We start from the raw sequence: 22,620 nt of genomic DNA on the forward strand, positions 1-22,620 counted from the left end.
CTGCAGTTCCTACTATCTCTGAGCTGGGAATGCTCTTGCTTTTGAAGTTCAGTCGAAAAACTTGTTTAAACTTAGGGGAGTAACTTTTACTTTGATCTGGGTTGGAAGTTGGGAATCTGACTGATCAAAAGTTTGAGGCACATGCCTGAACATATACAGGTTTATTTGGATTGCAGTGTGTGTTTTTAAGGCTCCTAAATGGCATGCAGAATATTCACACACGTCTCAATTTGAAATGTGATTCTTACCATATTGGATGAGGTCAAGTTAGAGGTACTTTTCACCCATGCTTGTAACAACGACTCACCCTGTCAAAATGAAATCCAGGCATAATCTAACAACTGGTTCAGGTACCTCTTCCCAACTTGCATTGCCATAAGGCATCCACTCCTAAATATGGCTAATATAAAAATATCCGAAAGAACTTATTGTTGTTGCTGGCATCTTTGCCATCATCTTGATTTTTGCCATTCTCAGTCCTAAGATCCCTGAACTTGAAGGCTCTCGATTGTTCCCATCAGATTCAGGAAGACCTTCCTCTCGAGGAATTGTCCTCCTTCCTGATCCCATCCTGCAATATTTGTCCCCCCTCCCTGCTCTGACCCTGATCACTCCCTGATCCACACAATTCCACTCCTGAGAACCAACCTCCTGTGAGCTGCTGCACTAGCAGAAGCACTTAACTCATATTTGCTCACTTGTACACCACACCATCTTCACTGGTTTTACCTCACTGAAATGCGAACAGTCCCCTCCCTACTAAAGGAATGGAGAAGCTTGATGAGTGCTTGTGAGAAAGACAGGCTGTCCAGTTTCAATGTGGAGAAATATTACATCACTTGGATTATTGCAACATGCAAGTAGATATTGTCAATGTGAGTCAATTCTGGGACAACAAATGGTAATAATGCCACTAATCTCTAGAGGGTTTCTAAGATGAATTTGGATGCGTATCATAGCATTGTTCCTCATTAAAGTAACTTCCACTCAATAATAAATATGGAAATGCTGGAGAAACGTAGCTGATCTGGCAGCATCTGTGGAGGGGGAAACTGAGTTAATATTTCGAGTCCAGTATGACTCTTCAGAACTCGTCCTGCATTTCTTCTGGGAGACATTGTGAGGTCCAAAATACTGTTAAAGGATCATCTTTAACAATGGACAGTAACGCACTATTATGAATTCTGTGTTCTTCTGTCACATCTTGCCATGTGTACCAGGCACAGACTTGAAATACTGATGAGATCAGATCGGTCCTTGGTCTCACAGCAGATCTGCTGTACAGTCTAGTGGTGGTGCACATCTTACTCACTTTGTTGGGAAGTACAGTCCTTTTAATTTTTTGGCTTTTCACCCACAGACAAGAAGGCAGCTAGGTAATCAGCTACCAGCCTTTACTCCTCAGTCCTGTTCTGAGCTAACTACTATAAGTTAGGAGAACAAATGACTTGGAATCACAACTTATTATTTTTCCAATGGGCATCATTACCATGTCAGCCAGAATCTGGAGTCAAAATACAATGACTGTTCTTACAAAGCTGAAAAGAAGTACAATTTTAAATGTATCAAAGTGAACATAGAACTTTAGCTACCAGCTGAAGTTGGACCAAATTGTTTGCAATCTTGAAGTGGTACATGATCCTAAAGCTTGGCTTTCAACCCTATAATTTTACCATCACGAGGCCATGTACTTCCATCATGTTCGCCCTGGCCTCAAGACATCTGCTGCTAAAACCCTCATCCATGTCCTTGTTACCACCAAATCTGACTATTCTAATGCTCTGGACAGCCTTCTACCTAACACTCTGTAAACCTGAGCTCATCCAAATCTGTCTGTGACTTAATTTGCAGCAAATCCTGTTTACCTCTGTGCATACTGCCGTACGTTGACTCTCCGTTTGGAAATGCTTTGAATATAAATTGCCTTATTCAAATTCCTTCAGCCACTCCTAATCTCTGTATCTTCCTCCAGCCCTGCAACTCTCTCGGGGCTCTTATTTTCCTCCAATTCTAGCTTCTCATGCAGCCTCAATTTTCATCACTCCACCATTGTTGGCTATACCTTCAGCAGCCTAGGCATAAGGCTGTAAATTTTGGAATTCCCTTTCTAAACCTCCTATAAGACTCTCCTTAAAACCAATTCCTTTAATAAAGCTTTTGGTTCCATGTCTTGATGCCTCTACCTGGATCACTGTCAGGTTTAGTATGAAAATCACTTTGGCGAAGCCTTGGAAATTTAAATTTGTGTATGAGGTGCTCTGAACAAAAAGTGAGTTGTTGATGTACCATGAGAAAGGTCATTCATTTGTAATCAAGCTCATAGATTCGACAGGTAATGCATAAAGTGTTCTCCATCCAATCCATTTCAGCGCCTGGGAAAAGAATTTGAATCTGAACTTCCTCTTCCTTGTAATTACTAAAATAAAGACAAACGCAGTATATATTTAGTTGCGCAGCTTACATTATACAATCTGAGCTAGGTTATGTTAATTTCAAGACCTCAAAAATATTATTTAGTTATTCCATGAGTTTCACTTTCTATTCATTAAATAGAAAAGGATGGACCCTGGTTAGTTCAAAACAGTTTACAGAAGATGCCAGTTTAAGTGAATTTTTTTTAACAGTCAGGTATAGCTAAGTTTCTATAGCATGCAGTAAGCACAGTTTGGTCCCTCAGTGTGAAATGGCAGCCATGGTAAATTTAAGAAAAAAATTCAATATTAATGTGAAAGGCAGGTAATATTGATCCATAGAATTAGAAATAATTATTAAATCATTGGTAACTTTCCTGGTGTCCGTGAAGTTTGGGTTCTGTTAGATCCCTCAGTCTGTTGTATATGGAGCAGTGGATGCAGGATCAGTTGTTAATTTTAAATCTGAGATAGATTCATTTTTGTCAAGGAAAGTTGTTAAGGGATATGGGCCAAAGGCAGGTATATGGAGTTAGGACACAGATCAGCTATGATCTCATTGAATGATTAGCACGCTCAAGGGCTGAATAGCCTACTCCTGTTCCTATGTTCCTGTACAATCTTCTAACCTTAACAGCATTTAGATTTTCAAAAGATTTCTCGGGTGTTTTTAAAACCAAAAATGTATGAACAAAACCTATTTTCCTTTATTGCAAGGATGAATATAACAGTCAGGAGGAAGCAAGGATTGTGGAAAGGGAACAGATGAACAGAAATTATAGCCAACTGGTTGATGAGATTGAACTCCTTCGTGTACAGTCTGAAAGGGAGCATCTAGACACACAAAACCTTAAGCGAGAAATTTCTGCGGTCAGAAATGAGAACCACCGACTTCAGCAGGTGGCAGAGGAGGAGATCAAAAAAAAGAAATCAGCAGAGCTGGATGCTAGGAGGTGGAAGAAAGAATTTCGCAAACTCACTATGGACCAGCAGGACAAAGTACGTTCTCACTGAATGACCATGAGCTAAAAGCGGATTTGCTAATTTGCATGAAAAAAATAATAAGGAAGATGTTTGAGTTATAGGCTATAGTTATAGTTTATTTATTGCTAGTCACTGCTGATTTTAATCTTCAAGATAAGTGGGGTAAGAAAGTATGATAAAATTTGCAATAGTTACACCAGGCCATGCAGAAATAAATCAGTCCCCATTTTAAAGTGTTTTTTTTTTTGGTTTTTATGTTTATATTATTACCATAAATTTCTCTGAACGAATTTAGAATGGCAACTTCCTATGCAAAATTCTCAGTGCTATGCTTATATTTTCCTGTCACCTAGTGAGAATTGTTGTGTGTATACTTGCCTTTAGAAACCTTGACCTTAAAGGACACCACGTGGGTGTACAATGTGCAACTAACCTACGCTGCACACGCAGAAACCAGTTGCTGTGCTATATTGTCTGTTTTTAACTTATGTATTTTGCTGTTTTAAATAAACTAAGCCATGGACCTAATCAGTCCTGATTGGTTATTAGACTGGTATCATTAACATGATAGGAAGATGTCATTTTACCATTTTACCATTTTACCATGTTGTGGACATTATCATTTACGATGGAGCCGCAAAAAATTGGCGTGCAAGTATGAAGTCCTAATTTTCAGTTATGTTGAGAATTGGGAAGGTAGGAGTCAAACTGACCTGATGTTATCATCTTGAAACCTGAGCAGTTTGAATTCTCCACCTTATCTCCGTAAACCCGCTCAGTTACTTACCTGAAGCTCGGAAACAAGGTGGGATTAATTAATATCCTAGTAAAGGATTCTCTAGGGAAGAGTGATCATACCGTGCTAGAATTTCAAATCCAGTTGGAAGGTTAGAAGCCGGTGTCTCAACAACAATCTGGAGTTAAACAAAAATAATTACATTGGCATGAGGACAGATCTGATCCTAATGGACTGGGTAAGAAGATTAAAAGATACCACAGTTAATGAGCAGTGGCACATGTTTAAGGAGATACTCAATTTCTCCCAACCAAAATATATTCTAGAAAGGAAGGAAGATTGTAAGAGAGGGAGAAAACATATATGGCTGAGCATACTATATTGTAAAGGTGAATGGCAGGCTGGAAGATTGGAAAAACCTTTAAACATCAATAAACAGTTAGTAAAAATGTCATAAAAAGAGCAAAAGTTAATTATGAAAGCAAACTAGTGCAAAATATAAAAACTGATAGCAATAGCTTCCATATGTACATTAAAGGGAAGAGAGTTACTAAAGTGAATGTAGGCCTTTTGGAGGATGAGACTGAAGAGTTAATAGTGGGGAACAGAAATGGCGGAGCCATTGAATTATATTGTGCTTCTGTTTCACAGTGGAGACTACTAATACCTTCCTGGTACTAACAGGTAATGCAGAGGCTATAGAAAGGGAGGAGCTTGGAGCTACCATCATCACCTAGGAAGAACTACTGAGCAAACTATTGTGATTAAAGACAAACAAGTCCCCAGAGCTTGCATCCTAGGATCTTAAAGGAAATGGCAGCAGATATAGTGGATCCATTGGTTATAATATTCCAAAATTCCCTGGATGCTGAAAAATTGCTGTGCGACACCGTTATTCGAAAAGGGAGGGAAGGTAGAAAACAGGAAACTACAGGCCAGTTAGTTTACTGTCTTGTTGGGAAATTGTTTGAATCTATTATTGAGGAAGTAATAACAGGACGTTTGGAACGTCAAAATAAAATTCATCAGGGTCAACATGGTTTTGTGAAAGCTAAATAATAATTTGACTACTTTGCTAGAATTCTTTGAAGACTTGATTTAATTCATTGTCACATGTATTTAAGTACAGTGAAAAGCTTTGTTTACGAGCAGTACAGGCAGATCATCGGGCGAAAGAAAAGTTGGATAGAGGCATACAGGTTTCATCGCACAGGGCATGCACTAGGCAAGATCAACATTAACAAGATCAGCGTTATTTGAAGTTCGAGAATCGTTCATCAGTCTAATAAAGACAAAGAACAGGCTGTTCTTGACCCTTCTGGTGCATGTTCAAGCTACTGTATCTTCTGCCTGATGGAAGAGGTTATCAGAGACCATTACCGGAGTGGGATAGGTCTTTGTTGGCAGCCTTTCCACAGCAATGAGCCATATAAATGGAGTCCATGGATGGAAGGTTGGCTTCCATGATGGTCTGGGCTGTGCACACAACCTTCTGTAGTTTCTTACAGTCCTGGGCAGAGCAGTTGCCATACCAGGCCATTATGCACCCGGACAGTATGCTTTCAGTAGTGCATCTGTAAAAGTTGGTGAGAGTCATGTCAAATTTCCTGAGCCACCTGAGGGAGAAGAGGCATTGTTGTGCCGCCTTGACCATCGCATCTACACAGAAAGTCCAGGACAGATTGTCAGTTATTGTCACTCCTAGGAACTTGACGCTGTTAACCCTCTCCACCTCCGCTCCATTGATGTAGATGGGGGCTTTTTCTCCTCCTTTCTTTCTGAAGTCCATGATCAGCTCTTTAGTTTTGCTGATGTTGAGAGAGAGGTTGTTATCATTGCACCATGTCACCAAGCACTCTATCTCCCTTCTATATACTGCCTCGTCGTTGTTTGATATTTGTCCTACCACTGTAACAAACAATGTGGATATTGGAGGTCCTGTAGATGTAGGGTATCAGAACTTCTAGAAGTTATATGATAACATGCTGCACAAAAAAGTTAATATACAAATTATGACCACTTGGGGTTAGGGGCAACTTATTCACTTAGATAAAGAACTGGACATCCAAGAGAAAGCAGCGAGTTGGGAATAATGGGTCTTTTTCTGGTTGGCAAGATGTAACTAGTGGGGTACCACAGACTTTGGTGTTTGCTCTCCAACTGTTTACAATCCACATTAATAACTTGGATGTGGAGATAGAAAGTACTATAGCCAAATTTGGAGATGACAAAAATAGGTGGGAAAGTAAGTTGCAGCTAAGAAATAAGAAATTTACAATGGATACAGGTAGTTTAGGACATGGGCCAAAATCTGGCAGATGAAATTTAATGTGGATAAGTGTGAGGTTATCCATTTTGATTAGAGGAGTAGATAGGAAACCTGTTATCTAAATGGAGAGAAACTTCAGCATGTCTTAGTGCAGAGGAATGTGAGTGTCCTTGTTTGTGAGAAAGCAGAAGACTAGTATGTGGGTACAGGTAATAAAGAAGGCAGATAGAATTTTGCCATTTGTTGCTGAAGAAATAGAGTATAAAAGAAGGGAAGTGTTGCTTCAACAGTACAAGGCATTAGTGAGACCACACTTGGAATATTGTGTACAATATTGGTCCCCATACTTGAGGAGGGATGTAGTTGTATTTGAGGCAGTTCAGAGGAGATTCACTGGATTGATTCTAGAGAGGAGAGGGTTGTCTTATGAAGAGAGACTGAGCAATTAGATCTTTACTCTGCTTGGAGTTCAGAAGATGAGGGGAGATCTAATTGAGGTGTGTGATGCTAAAGGGATTGACAAAGTAGATGTAGAAAGGATGTTTCCTCATGGGATAATGGAAGGTCATAGTTTTAGGATAAGGGTGATAGCATATTTAAAATGGATGAGGAGAAATAACTTCTTTCAAAGGATTGTAAATCTGTAGAATTCACAACCCTAGAGTGTGATGGATGCTGGGAATTTAAGGAGGAGATAGACAGTTTTGTTAATTTGTAATGGGTTGAAGGATTATTGAGAGCAGGCGAAAAAGTGTTGTGGCCAAGATGAAATCTGTCATAATCGTATCAAATGGCGGAGCAGGCTCAAAGGGCTGAATTACCTGCTTCTACTCCATGTTCTTATGTTCCTGTCTAAGAAGGTGCAAATTGCCAGTGGAGAGGGATCAGAATACCAGCTGGCAGGGAGCTGATGCACATTTGCTGTTCACAGGAAAAGTGGCTGTACAGACACTCAGCAGTACCAAACAGATGAAATTAAGTCTGTAGAAAATAATCCATTGTTGTTGTATTCCCTGAGCAATTGCTGTCTGAAAGCTACTGGGTGGAAGAGTATGGTTGACTTGTTTCAGTTAATAGGGCAGATGCAACAGTGTGTACTTTGTACCAAGAATGAAGACAAAGGCATCAAACACGTCTGTAAAGCTTGAGGCTTTTACCGGTCCCATAGTAATGTCGCTATTCCATGCAAGGTTCCAACTGGAAGGCACTTCAGGAATCTCAGAAAGCTGTGCAAACAGTATCTTTAAATTGATAAATGTCTGAGAGAGAGATTCACTAACTTGGAATGAAACCGTGATTTAACAGTAATCGAACCCAATGGCACTGCTACATTTTCAAAGGGTTAAGGCGTATTGAAATGCAGCAATTTGATCTTCTGACCATCTATTTCTAGTCCACTTCTGGCTACACTGATGCTCCCCACCTTTGTACACTGTTTCAGATACGACAGCTATATCACTGCTTGTAAATGTGTTAGTGAGAGGGTAAAGTGCAGTGCTGTACTGGTTTGTTCAGAGCTATGGGTATTAGTGGGATGTTGCACATCCAGACTACGGTGGCAAAAAACACAGAATATAATCTGGGTTGGAACTCCAGCACTGCACTAGCAAAGCTGTCTCCTTTTGGATAAGATATTAAACTGACACTCGATCTGCTCTCTGGGGTGAACGTACCCAATTCTATGGCACTATTCATGGAAGAACAAAGGAGGTCTTCTAGTGTTCCGGAAAAAATATTATCGCTCAACAAAAATTACCAGAAATTATTATCATGCCACTCATCTCATCCTGTTCATTGGACATTGATGTATACAAATTTGTTGCAACATTATTCTACCTTCTAGCAGTGAATACACTTCAATCATAAAGACCTTGACGTGCCCCAAGGTTATGAAAGTCATATATGAACACATGGTTGTTACTGGACAGCAAGACTATGATAACAAGTTAAAGTGTGAGTTTTCAAGATGTTAGCATTACAGGGCTTTCAGTTGTATACTGTAGTTTAATTATGAATCCAGCTTGAACACAGTGTTATGATGAAGACTGGTTCCTTTCTAGGCCCAATCTTTCATGTCCAAGGTTAGGTTTTATACAGTATCTTATTTAATATTAGAAACAATTCAGCCAGGTTTCTGTCATCAACAAAGAGTAACTAGTTATTACCAATAAGCACACAGAATGCTGGAGAAATTCAACAGCACCATCTGTAGAGAGAGAAACAGAGTTAACATTTTGAGTCTGCTATGACACTTGTTTAGAACTTAGTTGTACTGGACTTGAAATGTAAACTTTGTTTCTCTCTTAACAGATGCTGCCAAACCTATTAAGTTTCTCTTGTTTGTTTCAGATTTCCAGCACCTGCAGCATTTTTATCTTGTTATAAATAGCACCTATTGTAACAAACATGCAAAGATTATTAACAAAAGTAGACCTAGGTTTGAAAAGATTGCTATGACTTGTATTCTAACATCCTTAACATGTGGCAAGTACAAGTAACAGATAAACAGTAGTCAAACACCCAGCAGAGCACATCAGGTGGCAAATGTGATCAGACAGATCCCATGGATTTCTCAGTCATCCCCTCTCAGATGTTAGTGATACTGTGGCTCAGCAAATCTTATTAAAATTTCACAAGGGATTATGATTATGCACTTGCATTGTGCTAGCCTTGAAACTTCCTCAAAAGCCTCTCTACCATGGACTGCCTCAAGTACTGCAATCTCATGTACCAGTGGTCACCTTCCTTTCCTGACGCTACACTCTGCAGGAATCTTGGAAACCACTCTTCCAATACCTACCAGCACAACTTTATCTTTTCCGAACAGCACACTTCAGTCAGTACTGCCCCTCAATTTTTTTTCCTGAGCATTAATATGGTTCAGTAGTATGAATGCTGCTTTAGGGGATTCAACCCCTATTCTCTGCTGCTTTGGAATCCTTAACCACTCCTCATACTTCCCTGAGCTTTCACTGTTAGGGACGCCGAGTTGAGTTTTTATTTCGTACATCGGATGAGGGTGTCACTGGCAAGACCAATATTTATTTCCTAATTGCCCAGAGGGCAGTTATGAGTCAACTACATTGCTGTGGGTCTGGAGTCACATGTAGGCAAGACCAAGTAAGGATGGCAGATTTCCCTTCCTAAAGGATATTACTGAGCCAGTGGGTTTTGTTCCCCAACAAATGACAATGGTTTCATGGTCATCATTAAACTCTTAATTCCACGGTTTTTTAAAATTGAATTCAAATTCCATCATCTGCCATGGTGGAATTCAAATCTGGGTCACCAGAACATTATCTGGGTCTCTGGATTAATAGTCCAGTGATAATACCACTAGGCCATCACCTCCCCCATGGGTTATCTGCCTGCCATCGCACTATTCAGATACAAGCCTGGAAGTGCTGATATCCCAGCAAAGGTTTCCTCGATCACTGTTGTAAAAACAAATCCTAATTGGCTATTTATCTTATTGCCATTTTTGAGAGCTTGCTGTGAACAAATTAGCTGCTGTGTTTATCTCCAAAGCCATGGCAGGATTTCAAAATATAACGTCATTGTCTGTGAAGTGCTTTGAAATCTCATGAAAAATAAAAGGCTAATGTTTTCATTATTTTAATTAGTGTTATTGAAATCTAAGTCAGGAGTAAATGAGTAACAGTCTGATGGGAATGACTTTGTGACGTGCATACTTAAGCCAGCTACCATATATCTGCAGCTTTCATGAGAACCACTGTCATCTTTTGCATCTAATCACAGTTCCTGTGGACAATGTATGCAGTGTTTTCTCTGATCACCATCTTTTACTGTACTTTGGGGAAAGTGATTGGAATGCCAAAGAAAGCTTCACCCTATCACTGTCTTATAAAACATATTGTTCGTGCACTGCACTCCTCCTCACAATCCATATTCTGTCTCCTAATCTGCTTTGCAATCTACTGTTTTTTAAATCCTCAATACCTTTGTATGAAGAAACATTGTTTGATTCCATGGTAACATACTAGAATGTGGCTACATGCCTTCAAATCGTAAACTGCAGTCTTTTCAAAGTTGTTACTGTGGCAGATGTTCTGCCCCTCTCCCTGGCCAGGATGTCAGTAGGAGGGCCCATTTTCACTGCAAATTGCTTGATGTGCACATTAAATTAAAATCAGTTCTGAAAGATCCATCTGGCTTGGTTGCGGACAGTTTCAGCAGGGACATAGCCTGCAGAAAACTTATCTCACAGAGAAATAGTGGAGGAATGAAGCAACATTTAAACCAGGAATCAGCATGTAACTTTGAAATTGGAACATAAATAGAAGCAAGAGTTAGTCATATGGCCCTTCAAGTTTTTCCTACCATTCAATGAGACTGATGTGCCTCAAATCCACTTTCCTGCACTATCCTATATGCTTTAATTTTGTTGGTGTCCAAACATTTATTGATCTCTGTCATGAATATATTCAGTGACTGACCATGCAGTTTTTTGGGATAGAGAATTTCTAAAGAGTCAAAGCTGCTGAATGATAACATTTCTCCCTATCTTATGCCTCTTATTCTGACACTAGTCCTATGTCTAGGCTCTTTAACCGTGGCAAATATCCTTTCAGCACATTCCCCACTAAACACCTTCATACATCTTTGTGTTGCTTCAGGCAAAATTTCCTTGCCTTCCTGACATGAAGTGGTTGTTTAATGACTCTGGTTCTTTGCTAATGAATTCCATTTGGATGAGAAAAAATGGGAGGAGGCTAGAATGCAGCATAAAACTCAGCATGAACTGGTTGGGCCGAATGGCCTAGATCTGTACCATTTATCTCATGAATGCAGTGAGGCAGAGAACATGAACCTTTTTAAAAAAACATTTAAGTTAGAATGTTTTGTGCCTGACCTCAATGGGGAAATCATCATATGAACAGTCTTTATTTCAATAGCCATGTAGTATTTTATACTAATGAGTCATGTTATGTTGTTAGTAAGCTATATACTGAGTAGAAATAAAATGTAAGGAATAAGATATTCAACAAGATATTTAAGAGCTTTTAAGATGGGGAAAAATGTTGAAATTGAGATTTGATACCAAAACGTGACACACACTGACAGTTATTAACGTGAAACCCTACAGAATTTTGAAATGTGTCACATTCTTAAACTACAGTGAAAGAGTCTGATTCCAAATGCCTCTGGATGATTAGTGGACTCCTAAGTTATTTTGTTTTATCTTGCAGATTCACAGAAACATTTTTTTAAAACATAAATGCATTGTTTGCAGAGAGAATCAAAGAAATTTAGTAAGTTCACAAGGAAAGCAAAGTTATGTGGAAAATGTAAACAAATTTTACATTTCTTCCTCCTCCCTTCTTTATTACATTGTGTTTTGGTTAGGAAAGGCAGACCAATATTGTGGTGCAGACGTTGAAAACAGAAATGAATGCATTGAAAGACACTTCCAAAAAGAGAGAAAAAGAAATCAAACAAAACATGAAAATGCTGGCTAACATTATTCTGGTGAGATGTTAAATATATTTCTTTCAAGAAAGTACAACTGGAGGTTTTAGACAATTGATGTTTAGTACTCCTTCCTTACACATTATTCAAAATGTTTGTTTTTCTAATGTTAGAAGAAGTCAACCATACAACCTATATGGTAACTTCATTGTAAAAAGTTGTCCCATTGTGTTTTACATACGGGAAATCTGAAAGGAACAGACTTCAAACTAATTAATGTGGGAGAGTTCGGAGAGATGGTTAAAGATTATGGAAAGAAACAAATCTCATTGAGGTGTTTGTAGAGGTGGAGGGTGAATGAAGTACTTTCAATGAGTAGGTTGGGGAAGCTGAAGGACCCATTAATGATGAAGGTGGTGGAGGGGAGTTGTTGGGGTGGGGGGGCGCGGTTGGAGGTCATCGGTGGTGTGACATACACAGAATGTCAGATTTGGAGGACTCACGTTTTAGGCAAAAAGATTTTAAGAAGACAGGAAGGTTTTATGAAGTTTACTACTGAGCAGAGCTATGGAGGGATTTGAAAACCAGGATAATGACTTTAAATCTAATGTGTCTAGGGCTGTGAACCAGTGCCGGACAGATCAGCAGGACTTAATATAGGATAAGATATAGCCATTTGAATTTTGAATCTATCAGCAAAGGAAGCTGGAAGGGTCTGCATTTTAAAAATCAAGCACACTGCTTTAAAAATAATATAGACAAGAATATTAAAAGAGTAATGATAAAATACTAATGGTGACGCATAGGATAAAACAAGGTGCAGATCCTTGTCTACTCGATGATTTCAGTGATAATGTTCCCATGTATGCCATGTGCTATGTGGAATTCAGTGTTATTTTCTGATACTGGAAGGTTCAAAGTTATAGTTTTACACTCATTGAGCAACAAAAAATGTTCTTAAAAATGTGTTTTCATTTGATGTTCTAACATTCTAATTGTAGCTGATTACCTTACAATGGTATCCTTATGGTTGGGTGTTAACTGTGCACAATTATCATATTATTTCACTCAATCCTGACCAAATGATATAATTATAACCTTGGTTTAAATAGATTCACAGTATTTTAGTGGTTGTATACTAGACTAGCAACTTGCAAACCATGAATTCAAATTTATCCATGGTAAGCTGACAAGCTAAATTCACTAGGTTAGGTAATTTGTGATTTAGCACTGGATGAGAGGGAAAAAATATTAACTAGTTCACAAATGTCTTTAATAGTGGGAGTTTTTTAAAAAAAATCATGGCCAGGCAGGCTTTTATTGCCCTTCCCTAATTGCCCAGCAGGCAATTAAGAGCCTATGATATTGCTGTGGGTCTGGAGTTACGTGTAGGTCAGATTGCGTTACCCGCCCTTCCCTACAGGATATTAGTGATGGGTTTTTCCAACAACTGATAATGGTTTCATGGTCATCGTGTGCCACTTCTACTCAGTCTGGCATGTATGCAACTCCATTTCTTCACTGCATGACTAATTCTTAAGTGCCCTTGCAAGTCATTCAGTTGTTCAGCAACTGCTTTCATGAAGAGAGTCTAGCATTGATTTCTCAGTCAATAAATGCTGCCTCAGTCACGTAATGAAAGTTTTGAAAAAAATAACTTGCTTTCTTCACTACTATTGTTTGGCTATCCTGCACAAGTATATGTTTAAAAATCCTTTTGCTTTGAAGTTCAACTAAGATTGTTTAATTACTATATTCTCACCTAGGATATGAAGTTGGTGCACTCTGATTTATCTACCAAAGGACCGTCTGACAAAGGAGATTGTGCCAATTCTGTCTGCGTGAGGCGAACTAGTCAAATACTCTCCAAAATAGATGTTATTCTCTCATCCATGGAAGGAATCATTATTTGCCGGGTAATTAAAAATGGAATTTGAAATTTAGCTCGTTATACCAGCTCATTAGTCAAAGTTACATCTTGAGGTGAGAAAGCATTTAGTTAGTATCTTTTTTAATATGGCAAAATAAACGTGAGTATAAGGAACACAAGAGCAATTGGCTTGGTGGAGGGCTGTTTTTTTGGACTGGAGGCCGGTAACTAGCAGTGGTCCACAGGGGATCGGTGCTGGGTCCATTCTTGTTGTCATTTATATAAATGATTTGGTTGATAATTTGGAAAGCCTGGTTATTAAGTTTGCGGATGACACCAAAATTATTGGTATAGTGGTTAATGAAGAAGATTATCTAAGATTACAAAGGGATCAATTCGCCCAATGGGCTGAGGAGCAGCAGATGGAGTTTAATTTGGATAAATGTGAAATGTTGCATTTGGGTGAAACAAACAAGGGCAGGAGTTATACTGTTAAAGTCGAGTCCTGGGTAGTGTCTTCGAACAGAGAGACCTAGGGGTTCAGGTACATGGTTCTTTGAAAGTTGCATCACAGATAGGCGGAGTAGCTAAGAAGGTGTTTAGCTTGCCTTCATTGCTCAGACCATTGAGTATAGAAGTTGGTCATGATGTTGCAGTTGTGCAGGATGTTGATGAGACCTGTTCTGGAGTACTGTGTATAGTTTGGGTTGCCGTGTTACAGGAAGGATACAACTAAATTGGAAAGTGAGTTTTTGAGGGGTGGACTTATAGAGGTTTATAAAATCCACTCTCCAATTTAATTGTATCCCGTGATGCTGCCTGGCCTGCTGGGTTCCTCCAGCTCCACATTGAACTAATGCGAGGTGAGCAGTCTTTGAGTCAGGTTAGGTTAGTTTTGTATGAGGAAATTCAGAAGCTGAGTCTTCAAAAGTGACATTTTGATGTCACTTGTGAAAGGGGCAATGTTTTAATGGAGTTTGGTAACCCATGGTGTCACGAACATGTGAGTGGATTGACAGTGGGTTCTGTCTCGTTTGCATCTCCTATTTGATGTGTTCCTTGGGGAGTTTGAACCAGCTTGTCCTTGATCCAATATTTACCTCCTGTTAATTCTGGATGTTAGAGTATAAGCACAGCAGCTTGTTTTACATTTCTAGCCTTCTATGTTAAGTTTATTTTGTTGTCTAAAAGGTATGGAATCTAGTCTAACCATTCACAATTCTGTGATTCTGTATAAAAGAAGGCCATTTGGCCCACCATGTCTGCACTAGTTCTCCAAATTATCATCAGACCTCAGCAGAATTCTTTCACCCATCTCCATAACTCAGTACATTATTTTTAGCTAAATAATTAGCTAAAACCCCCTTGAATGCCATGATTGAATCTACCTCAACTGCACTTCCAGGCAGTGCATGTCAGACTTGAATAGTTGCTTTGTTGACAATGTTTTTTCTCATGCTGCAAGTCACCTTACATCTGTGCCCTCTTTCTTCATCCTTTTACAAGTGGGAGCAATTTCCTTCTGTCCAGATTTCACATGATTTTAAAAACTACAATCAAACTTCCTCTTAGCCTTTTCCTTTTCACAGAACACAGTCTCAACTTCTCTAATCTTTCCTTATAATTGAAGTTTCCCTGGAAACAATCTTGAAACCTTTTCAACTTGAATGGGGGTGGACTTATTAAGCATTTAAGCACTTGAGTGGTGTAGTTACCAGAGTATTTTGACTTTGATACCTTAAATTACCGTGAGCAGTCTTCTGATGGAGTATGTCCAGGTCTAAAATGCAGTCATTTCTGCTCCTACTCGTGTGTACCTGAGCAATAGTCTCGACTATTCTGTGAAACATCTATCTATACTGCCATGATTTAAAACAAAGGTATATTGGAGTTTAATGGATAGTTGAGTCTGACCCATTTTCATGTTTGAGCCTTATTAGAATAAAGTGAACCGTTAGGTTGAAATATCTTCCTTTTTTATGTAGCTGCCTGATCTATGGCATAAAATAGAGTGATGAGACTGATTCTGATGAACCTATACCTTTAAAAGGAAAGAAGGATGTAAACATCAATAGAGAAAGTGAACAGGTGTTTACAGTGGGAACGAAAAGTTAATGTAGCACCAGTGGAGGTTAAACATTGGAAGCTATTACTGGAGTAAATTTTCAACAATTGCAAGAAAGATGAGTGCTTCCAGCTAAAAGGAGCTAAGCACCCATGTTAAATTGCAATCAAATACCTGCTTCCTAAATTCTTATTGCTCATACATGGCCAGGGGCAAGAACTAGTTGTAACAGAAGTGTCAGAGTGATAAGTGACATTAGACTCCATGACTGTTGTCAGTTGACTTTAATTTACATTATTCATGAAACTCGGCTGTCTTTAGCAGAAGCTGCAGCAGTCAGAATCAGTCTATCCGAAAGTTTCAATGCCTGGATAAAAAGGTCTCCTATAAGATAATAATGCCTCTATTCCTATATAATTTGGTCCTGTTATAACCCTGTTTTGAGGCACAAATAACTCAGTAACGACCCAAAATTTGTCCCTTGCAATGAGGGAAAAGCTGTTGGAATAAGTGAAGCAGGCATGAAAGGAAGTATACAAGATATATACAGCAGCTTTTTAACAAAATGAAATTAAAAACTATAATATCTCCTTAGGGTAGTTTATCCGCACTGTCAGGTAAAGGTGTGTTAACGTGTAAAATGTAATTCTGTTCTAGGAATCCAACAGCTGTTCTAATGATATGCCGCCAGATGAGGACATTGATGATAAAAGAATCACGGATTTGAAAGAAAAAATGCCTGCAGCGAGCAATAAAAGGAAACATTCAAAACAAGAGGTGAATTGATATTTGGCACATGTTAGTGCAGACTGTTTTAGTATATGAGGCTTGATAAACTGATCGTAGAATCATAGAATCCTTATAGCATGGAAGGAGGCCCATCCAGTCCACACCGACCCTCTGAAGAGCATCCCACCCACACCCACGCCCGCAACACTAGTCCCGCAACCCCGCACTTCCTATGGCTAATCCACCCAGCCTGCACATCCCTGGACGCTATGGACAATTTAGCATGGTCAATCCACCTGACTTGTACACCTTGGGAGGAAACCCACGTAGACACAGGGAGAATGTGCAAACTCCACACTGACAGTCGCCCGATGGTGGAATCAAACCTGGGTTCAAGGTGCAGTGAGGTAGCAGTGCTAACCACTGAGGCACTTTGCTACTGAGATAAACAATCTTAAAAAAGCAAATCCTATTCCTTTGAATGGAGAATGTATTTGTAAGAACTTAACTGAGCGTCAATTTTTATCTCTATTTATTGGGTTTTAGTGATTAATTGTTCACTTCCCTATTTGACCTTGTACAATGCAGATGCCATAATGGTGTAGCCAGCCACAAAATGTCAAAAATGTCAATGGTGAAGTCTACTAGTTTTGGCTGCAGCAATATCACTTATTTTGCAAAGACTTAAATCATGCATATGAAATGCTTTCTCTGGTATTTTAATGAAGATTGTTATCCTTTTTAAAAAAGACTGTCAGCTACATTAAAATACCAATGATAAGAATTGATTGTGAGTGTGTTTAAGTACTTACAATAATTTCCCATTTGTTACTATGTATTGTATAGTTGTTGATTAGCTAAGGGGAAAGTAGCTCTGATCTACTGACAAGCACCGCACATTAAAAAGGGAGAAACATTTGATAAAGATTTGTTCTGTTTCAGGAATGTGCAGCAATTGACCCAAAAGTGAGAGAATCTTTAGGCAATTCTACATCTTCTCACAAAAATAGCAAGGTTAGTGATGTATTAGAGAAATAAGAATGTAAGAGTATATTTCCTTCCTTGACACTCTTAGTAGAGGCGTAAATTAATTAATTTTATATCAATTAATTTTATGCCTGTATGTGCGTAATTTTCCAATCTGTAATTCCTGTGGACATGGTTCTTTGTCAGAAACACATAACCAAGATGTATAATTTATAATTTCTTAAAATGTATTTTGACTGCCCTTTTTGAAAGAATTTCTTTATTTCCATTCTTATAATTTTCCATATCACTGTCTGGTATATACTTTCCTACTCTTTGTTCATCTCCTGTCCACCTACTCCATGATATATATATTCTACTTACCATTTTAACCTTTTAACATTTAACCTTCTGTTTTGTCTCATATTTCTAGTTTCTCTAGTTCCTGTTTATTTTTCTAGAAGAAAGTGTTTGTGTTGTTTCTGTTGTGCATTTATCATTAAATTACTTCTGCCTGGAATGTTTGTGTGAGGCATTATGAGGATCCTAATGATCATTTACTGTTCACTTATTTAATTGCAATTACATTTTAGAATGAAACAGTGCAGAAACGTATTGTGAAGAAGAACGAAGAATGTAAGATGCTTGCAGCAGAAAATGTAAAACTTCACAAATGTGTTAAAGAACTCACATGCAAGGTATTAAATGTTTAGATGCATTTGTTAACCAAACTTATGTTTTTGTGTGTGTGTGTGTGTGTGTGTGTGTGTGTGTGTGTCTGTGTGAATATCTATACAAAGTTATTCGTTCCACATGATAGGTCCTCTCCCATGGCCAGTGGGTGCCACAAGTGCTTGATTCCATCATCTTTTCCCAAAATGACATTTTTATTTTATATGTTAAGTTTTGAATTGTGTCACAGTGTCTCTTTAAGGGCTTGTCCTTTAAAATTTGGTAAGTAGCTTTATATTGTTTTTAGAAAAGGTATATATTAAATACTTAATGAATTACCTATTAAAAAAACGAGGTGGGAGAAATTGTATTTGCATGCTTATGTTGAATTTCTTGCAGAGTATTTTCCGTATCGGGCCCACTGAGCTGTAATCCAAACAGTAGATTGCATTCATCAAGGTTCTAAATTAATATTGTGGACCTAATTTAGTAGATATTTATACCATTGCTATGTTCATGCAGTTGATTTACAACAACAACCTAAGAAGGAGTTAGTGTCTCCGCATTTCCTAGTTGCTGACATCCTTCCTGCACTTAATTTCCCAATAAAGATAATTTTGGAACTTGCTTTTGACCAAATTACAAATAAGGAAAACCAGTACTTCCATCATAAGGTCAGAAGTGGGGATCTTCGCCGATAATTGCACAACGTTAAGTGCCATTCATGAGTCCTCGGATACTGAAGAAACAAGGTCTGGACAATATCCAGGCTTGGGCTGGCAAGTAAATTCGTGCCGTACAAATGCCAAGCAATAAGAGATAATTTAACCACTACCCCTTGACATTCAATGGTGTTATCATTACTGAATCCCCCCATTATCAACATCCTGGGGATTACCATTGACCAGAAACTCAACTGGACTCACCACTCGTCATTTAAACACAGTGGCACAGAGCAGGTCAGAGGCTGGGAATACTGTGGCAAATAACTCACTTTCTGACTCCCCAGACCCTGTCCGTCATCTATAAGGCATAAATCAGGAACTCTTCCCACTTGCCTGGATGGTTGCAGCTCCAACAACAAGATGTTTGACACTATCCAGGACAAAAGAGCCTGCTTGATTGGCACCACTTCCACAAGCATCCAATCTCTCCACCACTAATGTTTAGTAGCAGCAGTGAGTACTATCTACAAGATGCGCTGCAGAAAATTGTCAAATATCCTTAGACAGCACCTTCCAAAACCATGACCACTTGCATCTAGAAGGACAAGAGCAGCAGATACATGGGAACACCACCCCCTTCAGATTCCCCTCCAAATCACTCACCATCCCGACTTAAAACTGTATCCCCGTTCCTTAACTAGCACTGCATCAAATTCCCTCCCTAAGCACATTGTAATTCAACCTCCAGCACATAGGCTGCAGCAGTTCAAGAACGCAGCTCACTGCTATTTTTACACGTGCAAATAGGGACAGGCAATAAATGTTGGCCAGCCTGCGAAGCCCATGTCAAAGAACCTCATAACTTTTGAATGGCAAGAGGAGTGTCGGCCCTAGAAATAGATAATTCTCGTTTTAGTCACATTAAGTGTTTAGTAGCGTGTCTCCAGTTCCTTCATATTGTGCACTGCAACATGCATGCACTTATAGGGACAAGATATAGAAGAAAGGGGCATGAATTTTTCAGATGAGATGGGACTGAAGTGCATAGGCCTTAACTTTTTGGTCATTGGCTAGAGTTCTGCTCTCCTGCTATGGTCTCGATCCAGGACCATCCTCATTCTTGGACGATTGGTGGGGTGCGTGATGATAGCCACTAGCTTGTAAATAAACTCCATCCCCCCGCCCCTGCACTATCAGCACCGACCCAGCCATTCACCCATTTGCACACCAATTGAAGCTGGAACACAACCAGGGTTTGGAGGTATTGGCGGTGACCTCCTGGCAGCTGACTGATGAAATGGGTGGGAAATGGGAAGCATTGTCATCCACCTAAGGGAATCACCATTTGTATGGCACCTATCAATATGCAGCTACCACCATAGGCCATCGGTGGAGGAGTTGCCTCTCTTTGTTGACAGCCTAGCAACCGTGACCTCTTCTATTAATGACATTATTAAAAATTCCTTGCGATCTGGAGGCACCCACTCATTCTCCCCCACCCACCCCCTCAAATTGCCATTGCCCCCCTATAATGGTGAAGTAATGGTGATATCATAACCTGAGAACCTCCAATTTGCCCTTTGTCTCTGGGGCTGATGAACTATTTGTTTTAGTAATTGATTATAATTATGTTGTCTTTTGTTAGATGGAGGAGTTACAGGAAGACAATAATTAAGTCCAAAACCATCTACTCATGAGCACATTGAGCTCAAGATGACCATTGGATTGTTCAGGACTGATTAGATTCTTTTAATCACTGATTGAATGATTGAAATATTAGTAGTAGTTTTCCACCATTTGGGTTTTGAGTACATTATTAAATCAGCTGACTTCATTGCTGTTAATTTTCAACAGGTTAATGGCTTCAACAAAATAATCCAATTTGCTGACCAAAGACTTCAGATGAATAATTTGCATATTTTGAGGTAAAGCATATTGTAGCAAATCTGCATGCAATAGTAGTAGCAATCAGAAATCTGCTTAGATCATGACAATCATAGAAAGGAGACGGGTGGATCATGTGCTTGTTTTTATTGAGATAAAATTTAATCATTAAAGTCTTTAATACTTTTGCAAGTGTTATTTGCAGTTTCATGAATTTTTCAGATCTTTATTGCCTAAATTTAGAGGGTATGGGCTGGACCTTCATGCTCAAAGTGCATAGCAGGAATTGGGAAAGTTCCCAGCCTCGAGCGTCCACCCCATTTCTGGGGGTCAGGTGCTGGCTGAAATCAGGACAGCTGACCCCAGAAAATGGTCAGGTGATCACAGAATGGCTGTCTGTGAAGGTGGGCTTTTTAAAAAGCCTGGCTTGGTGGTGTGAGACTTTGTGTCAGCAGCAATAATAAACAGAACTCCCTCTAGAACTCACCCCTCACCACCCACACATTCCCCATCCATGTCCTGTTATACGAACAAGGAATGAGAGTAGACCACTCAGCCCTTCAAACCTGCTCTGCCACTCAACAAGGTCATGGCTGATTTGATTTTAACATCAACTCTTCGTGCCTGCATACCCCCAATAATCTTTCACCCACTTGGTAATCATTATTTTTCTACCTCTATCTCAAAAATATTTAAAGATTTTGTATCCACTGCCTTTTGAGGAAGGGAATTGCAAATACTCTCAACCTTCTCAGAGAAAAAAATATTTCTTCACCCCTGTGTTAAATAGACAGACCTTATTTTTAAACTGTCACCCGTTGTTCTAGATTCCCCCACAAGAGGAAACGTGCTTTCAACAAGTCCTCTGAGGATCTTTTATGTTTTAATTAAGTCACCTCTGACTCTTCTAAACTCCAGAGGATACAGGCTTAGCCTGTCTAGCCTTTCCTCATAAAGCTATCGCTCATTCCAATATTAGTCTAGAAAACTTTTTCTGAACTGCTTCCAACAAATTTTGCCATTCTGTAGGAATGGTGATCAATATTGTATACAGTTTGCCAAGTGCAGTCTCACCAATGTCCTGTACAACTGAAACATAAACTCCTTGCTTTTGTATTCAGTTCCCCTCGCAATAAACTGTAACATTCTATTTGCTTTCTTGATCACTTGCTGTACCTACATACTGTCTGTGATGCTAGAACTAGAACACCCAGATCTCTCTGCATCTCAGGGATCTGCAACCTCAGACCAATTAGATAATATGCTTCTTTTTCATTCTTTCTGCCAATATGGATAATTCCACACTTTTCCACATTATATCCCATTTATCAGATCTTTTCCCCCTCACTTAACATATCTATATCCCTTTGGAGGCTTCATAAGGCTTCTAAACTCACCTTCATATCTATCTTTGTGGCATCAGTTAATTTAGCGGCCAGTCTTCAATCCATGCGAATATGTTAACCCCTACACCATGATCTTTAATTTTCCACAACAACCGTTGATGTGGCATCTTTATCAAATGCTTTCTGGAAATGTAAATGCATCAACTGGTTCCCCTTTATCTACAGCACAAGTTACTTCTTCAAAGAGCTCCAATAGGTTAGTTGAACATGATTTCCTTTTGACAAAATCATGTTGGCTCTGCCTTCTTAACTTGAACTTCTCCAAGTGCTTTATCATAATGTTTTTACGAACAGCTTCTAACATTTTCCCTATGATAGATTGTTATGACCCCTGCCCCTCTCATCCAACAAATAGTTTCACAAAGAGATATTAGGTTAAGTAAGTGGGCAAAAAATGACATGGACTGTAATGTGGAAAAACGTGAAGTTGTTCATTTTGGAAGGGAGAACAAGAGACCAGACTATTATTTAAATGGAGAAAAACTGCAGAAAGCTGCAATGCAAAGGGTTTCTGAGATACTTGTGCTTAAAAT

At 39.0% G+C, this 22,620-nt stretch overlaps 1 protein-coding gene across 1 annotated transcript in view; it reads left to right on the forward strand.

The window, feature by feature from the left end:
• The window catches only part of LOC109932063 (cancer-associated gene 1 protein homolog), a 100,314-nt gene that overhangs the window by 28,090 nt on the left and 49,604 nt on the right, over nt 1–22,620 (forward strand). The window contains exons 8-13 of the mRNA XM_048595442.1: nt 3,129–3,410; nt 13,597–13,746; nt 16,423–16,542; nt 17,437–17,508; nt 18,054–18,158; nt 20,652–20,722. Coding sequence (XP_048451399.1) covers nt 3,129–3,410; nt 13,597–13,746; nt 16,423–16,542; nt 17,437–17,508; nt 18,054–18,158; nt 20,652–20,722 — 800 coding nt within the window. The remainder of the gene's footprint in view (nt 1–3,128; nt 3,411–13,596; nt 13,747–16,422; nt 16,543–17,436; nt 17,509–18,053; nt 18,159–20,651; nt 20,723–22,620) is intronic.

Source organism: Rhincodon typus, chromosome 4, assembly GCF_021869965.1.
Source record: "Rhincodon typus isolate 14 chromosome 4, sRhiTyp1.1, whole genome shotgun sequence".
NCBI lineage: Eukaryota > Metazoa > Chordata > Chondrichthyes > Orectolobiformes > Rhincodontidae > Rhincodon > Rhincodon typus.